Source organism: Microcaecilia unicolor, chromosome 7 (assembly GCF_901765095.1).
Source record: "Microcaecilia unicolor chromosome 7, aMicUni1.1, whole genome shotgun sequence".
Classification (NCBI taxonomy): Eukaryota; Metazoa; Chordata; class Amphibia; order Gymnophiona; family Siphonopidae; genus Microcaecilia; species Microcaecilia unicolor.
Window position 1 is genome coordinate 179,965,383 of NC_044037.1, and position 6,000 is coordinate 179,971,382.

At 40.5% G+C, this 6,000-nt stretch overlaps 1 protein-coding gene across 4 annotated transcripts in view; it reads left to right on the top strand.

Annotated features, from left to right (window-relative positions):
* The window catches only part of LOC115474664 (caspase-10-like), a 161,970-nt gene extending 156,294 nt beyond the window's left edge, over nucleotides 1-5,676 (top strand). For all 4 annotated transcript variants that reach the window (XM_030210256.1, XM_030210259.1, XM_030210257.1 and 1 more), the window contains 2 exons: nucleotides 1,349-1,847; nucleotides 4,837-5,676. In XM_030210256.1, coding sequence (XP_030066116.1) covers nucleotides 1,349-1,847; nucleotides 4,837-5,011 — 674 coding nt within the window. In that variant the 3' untranslated portion in view covers nucleotides 5,012-5,676. The remainder of the gene's footprint in view (nucleotides 1-1,348; nucleotides 1,848-4,836) is intronic.
* The last annotated feature ends 324 nt before the right edge of the window (nucleotides 5,677-6,000 follow it).

A 6,000-nucleotide genomic window follows, 5' to 3' on the forward strand; every position in this document is an offset into this window, starting at 1 on the left:
TGCTCTGCGCATGCCAAGGACATTAAAAAAAACCCCAAAAAAGGACTGTGCCTATGGACGTCCTTTCCCTCCCCCCCCCCCCCCCGAGATCGCTGCTGCTCCCCCTCCCCGCCCCCCTCCATCTGCCACCGGGCCCTCACAGCGCCTCTCACCTCCGTGTGAAGGAGCTGCACCAGCTGCAGCAGGCAACAACAGCTGATCGCCTCTCTTCGGACTTCCCTTCTTTCCTCCCTGGCCCGCCCTCGTCTGACATAAGACCTCTGGTGCAGACCTCACGTTAGGGTTTCCATGGTAAGGGGAATTGGTAAACGTGAATCCATCTCATAATAATAGCCTTGCAACGGTAGTGCAGCTCATTATAATGATTTGCATTCCATTTTCGTTAGCTGCTACCGTGAATGGAAAATGGCGTTTGGTGCATGCTACGGTTTACTATTTGCTCGTTAATGGCTCGTTAAAGGCTCGTTAAGTTTAGTGCATCTGGGCTTGGGTGTTTTCCAAGAAGGGTACAGATAGATCTACACTACAGGTATGTTGTAAAACTAAACAAAAAAATAATAATAAAAAAAAGTGGAAATGAAATTCAACACAGAACGTTTTTCTTCGTTTCCATGTCCAGTTGGATCTTTGTTTATGGGGACATCAGTAAATCATCAGATCAGATAGAGTTTTAGATCATGTATTTATTTATTAGGATTTATTTACTGCCTTTTTGAAGGAATTCACTAGCGGTGTTCAGCAAATGAGATCAGAAAGGGGCTTGAACATTATCTTGGCCTAGGGTAGGGTGAATAAACATGTCCTGCTATAATATGTGCAGCCGGTGTCATTTACTTTTTCCATTAAAGGCCTGGTCGAAGAGCCAAGCTTTCACCTGCTTCCTGAAGTAGAGATAGTCTTGTGTTAAGCAAAGCCATTTGTATGTTATTCTAATGTAATAATGTTATATAATTTAGTTGAAAGGAGAGATGAATTTATCAAGTTTCACTTTATTCAGATATTTCAAATTCAGGCAATTATTTGTCGTGATCAGGATGATTGTAAAAAACCAAAATAAATTCTTAACCAAGCTTCATTCAGTTCCATTCTACTGGCAATAAAAATCCTTTCTCACCCGACTAGGTTATCAGAACAAGTATCTAGACCAGTTGCAGTCTGAGGAAATATAAGTGCTTGGCAATACACTTTAACCTCTAGGAATTCATTCAGTGGGATTTATACAGTGGATATTGAAGCAGAGTATGTGAAGGCACACTCGTTAATTATCCACATGTGTAAAGTAATAATGATACAGTGTGAACAGTGTGTTTGAGCATTTGATAACATGTTTCTTGGTTTATTTTAACAGATGATCTTAAGAAAGTGTTCACTTGGCTTGGGTTGGAGGTGGAGGTTGCTGTAAATCTAAATGCAACTGAAATTCATGAAATCATAAAGAATTATGGGAATATGGATTACACCAACCATGACTGTTTTGTCTGTTGCATTTTATCTCATGGAGAGTCAGGACAGATCATTGGGACAAATGAAGACATTATATCCATCCACGAAATCACCAGCTATTTCACAGCTCTAAAGTGCCCATCACTAATTGACAAACCAAAGCTCTTTTTTATTCAAGCATGCCGAGGCCAGAGCTATCAATGTGGTGTCTATGTTGATGTAGATGCAATCAATCCTCAAAACTCAGACCATCAGAACGTTTCTCTGTCTGAGAGTATTCCACATGATGCTGACTTCCTCTTGGGAATGGCCACAGTAGATGGATATTCTGCTTTCCGGGATGTGACAGAAGGAACTTGGTATATTCAAGCCCTTTGCACGAACCTAATGCAAATGGTACCAAGGTAATTGAATTATAACTGTTGCTGTGTTGCTTAAGAACAACCATCAACAGATACTAGAACAAGCCAAAGACAGAGAGGTGCTGTTAGTGTCTGGTGTTATACACATGCTCTCCCCAGGACCTTTTGAATGGGTGCACGACCTGGCTGACTGTACTGACCACCCTGCTAACTTAGTAGAAAATTTTATAATACTGTGCAGTACTCTCATACCCCAACCTGGCTGCTCCTTCATGCCATCTGCCTAGCAAACACTTCTGGGGAGAACACCACATATGATTTGCAATCCAATTACAAACAGTGAACACGAGACAGTGAAGAATAGTGCTAAAGTGTTTGTAAAAATCAAGGCAACTCCTCTGCAAAATTATTTTGTAATCCTGCTTTACTTGGTTTCCTTCTTCAGGATCCCAACCATGGCTAAAACATTCTGGAATTGTGTTTATTCTGTTGAAGGAAACGCTAGTTTTAAAAAAACAAAACAAAACCCAACAACAATAATTATTGAGGGGAGGGGAAGGAATCACTCTACATGAAAACAGAAGCTAGTTTTGTTGGGGGGGGGGGGGTGGTAGTAAATGGTTATGTGGAAGTAATCTCTAGGCAGGGCTGGCGTTAAAGGGTGGTTACTGATCATCTTCCCAAAGTTCTCATTCCATGGGGAAGAAGGGCCAAGCCTGCCTCAAACTGAAGGAAGCTTAGCCTTAAGGGGGGATTCAGGCCTCACTCCTCAGTTTCTGTACAGGGTCCCTGCATATCTAAATTGGCTCTGTCTCTAGATTGCCATTACTGGGGGAAAATGTGGATACAGGTATTGTAGAAGTCATTCAAAAGAGAGGTTCTGCTAATAGGGAATATAAATCTGTGTAAAGGTTTACTGGAAATTACCAGCTTGCAGGATCAACTAGAATGAATCATATGAAATTCTTTAAAGAGGTATTTGTCAAGTAGTTGTGAAGTCTACTTATGGAGAGGTGACGCTGACTGTACAGCTGTGGTCCACTGATTACTAAGACGGTGTAGCTCAGTGTAAACATTGGACAAAATCAAACAGTACTAGTATAACTCTGTTATACACAGACAGCCGAGGTTCAGTGCATCATAAAAATGAATAACTATATTAAGGATGCTTGGTCAGGAGTGGGGGATGGAGGAGATACATATTTTTAATCACTGCCCATAGTATATCAAAGTGAGAACAAATTTTACCAGAATAGTAGAAGTAAGAAAAAAAAACCAGCTATACAGAAAATATACTGGAATCTGGTTTATGTTTAGAATATTCACAATGTTTTTATGCCAATGATTGATGAGCATTTGATAAGTGCCCAATATTGAATCTGAGGCTTTTCCTTCTGAACATACTGTTTGGTAAAATTATGTTAACTAGACATTGTTTCTGTTGGAGTATATTTTTTGGCCTAAGTTTTATAAAGGATCATCTATACTCAATATTTGTCCTAAGAAAACAAAAAGATGGATGGGAAGGGAAAAGACAGACAGTGGCAAAAACAGCAGATTGGAACGGAGTGTGGTTTAAAGGGTTAATGAAAAGGATCAGAAGAAAGATATCGTGAACAAGTATTTTTGCTCTATGTTCCCACTAAAAGATAATAATGATGGACTAAATGCAAAAGAAGACATAAAAGGACTGTGGTATGAATAAAGTGCCATTTTCTGAAGATGGTATCATTCAATATTTTGTTAACAGTTAAAGCAGGGCAAAAATTGGATGCATCCATTGTGTCTCCTGCATTTCCATGACCATGGCAATAGACACAAAGTCCAGCGTTTTCCATGGAAGTTCTTCTGTGCAGAATTGCCACAGGAGACTGAGGGTGGAGGGGGTTTCCAGTTATAAGGTGTAGCAGCTAGTACATCTCCACATTCCACACTAATCCAACCTAAAGAAAACCACAGCAAGATGGCTAAAACATCAATGTAAAAAATGGATTTTCTGAAATCTCTGCTTAGAACAGGGGTTCTCAACCTAGTCCTTGCATATGTGTGAGATAAATCTGCATTCACTGCCTCTATTGTATGCAAATCGATCTCCTGCATATTTGTTGTGGGTATCCTAAGAACCTGACTGGCTGGGTGTGCCCCGAGGACTGGGTTGAGACCCCTGACTTTGAGGCATTGGACCATTTTCATGTGTAAATCTGCTATTTACGTGTGCAAATATTGCACAAACCTTTAAAATGACCTCCAATTTGCCAGTTCCCCCTCCCTCCAGTCTTGTTGTTTTTCAAGTCCTGTTTTTCCATATTCTGTTTTTGTTTGTACGTACAATCTTAGAGTGCTTATAGAAGAACCTAAAAAAAACCCCCCACAAGACTGGTTAAGAAAGTGCCTTTGATGTCGTAGAGTTATTGTTCATCATGTATGTAAAAATAAGTAAGAATCAGTTTATAGGTGATGCATTTTTTGGATTAAGTTAATTTGTAACTAGCTTTTGAGAGCTATGGAGGTCAAAGCAAAATCCAGGGCAAGTAGGTCAAGCATATTGGGTCCCCTGCCCTATAGTAATGTAAATACCATGTAGTTGTAATTGTAGAGGAAAAGCAGAGGAGGAAGCAACAGGTAAGAAGCACTACTTACCAACTTTTCATGTGCAATGTATTGGGGAGGGGGGTGAGGAGAATATATTATTTATATATGTATTCCATCGTCTGTGGGCAACAGTGGCTCTGATTTCGGGCAAACCCACCCTCCCTTGTTTTGGGAACCGTTGAGCTGGCAGATCTAAGGGTCTTTTCCTAGACCTGTGAGCTTTAGGCATTTGCTTAGTTTACCTGTATTTTAATCCTGTCCTGACAGAATCCAAAGAAAGAATGGCTGATAGAAACTAGTCCTTTTTATTGGTCTAACTACATTTATAACGTACAACTTGTTTGACCTTTTCCTGCTTATCCAAGTGCACTAACATTACAGTTACAATACTTATTCATCTCTGCAAAAACTGACATTTCCTCCTTCTCTTTGTTTGCAGGCGACAAGACATTTTATCCATTCTTACAAAAGTCAATGAAGATGTGAGTAGAAAGTCACATAAGTCAGGATGGAAGCAGATGCCTCAGCCAGCTTATACCTTAAGAAAGAAATTAGTATTTCCTGTGCCTAATACTGCCTCATTAAGCCATAAACTACATGACCGCACTAATTGATCTACCCATAAGAAACTTGATAAATACAACAAGATCATACCTAACCCTCCACTACCCCAGATGCAAAGGCCTGAAATACAAATCGTTGTACACCTCCAGCTTCTTCTTCATAGGCACCCAACTCTGGAACTCATTGCCAAAAGACCTGAAACTCATTGCCAAAAGACCTGAAACTCATGAACAACTACCTAAACTTCTGGAAAAACCTAAAAACACACCTTTTCAGAAAGTGCCTTCCTTCTACGTCATCATAACCTCTCAACCACAAGCAAATTACATGAAACAACCTCATAAATGAAAAACTACAATGCAGTCCTCACTCCCGCAGATGCCACCTATTCTTCCTATCCGTTATGCAAACGCATTCTATGCTGCTACTGATCATTTAAGACTGAAATTTTGTAATTGTCTTTCTTGTACTATGTAAGGCATATTTAACCTACCTAAGGATGGGAAAATGTGGGATACAAATGCAATAAATAAACCATAGGAGATTTTCAAAAGCATTACTTCAATTATATTATAGTATTTTGGACTGTGGTCCTTGATGACCATAAAATTTCTTCAATGCTTAGTACATCTTAGAAAAGATATTTTGTATTTGTTTGTTACATTTGTATCCCACATTTTCCCACCTATTTGTAGGCTCAATGTGGCTTACATAGTACCGGAGAGGTGTTTGCAGACTCCAGTGAGAACAAATACAAAGTGTTGTTATCCTATATAATAATTCTCACCTCCAACGTTCTAATGTGCCTGGTACCGTGGCTCCCTCGGAGGTGGTCTGCTAGGCAGTTTAGAGTGCACTGACTTCAGTGATGTCACTGACAGCTGATTCCAAGGCAAGGGGAGGAGTAGGGCCCTACTCCTCCCCCTGCCTGGGAAACAGCTGTCAGTGCCCCCCCTCGGCGCAACACCCAAGCCCCTGCCCTGCAAAACCGCGTACCTACTCCTCCCCCTGCCTACCAATCAGCTCTCAGTGCCCCCCC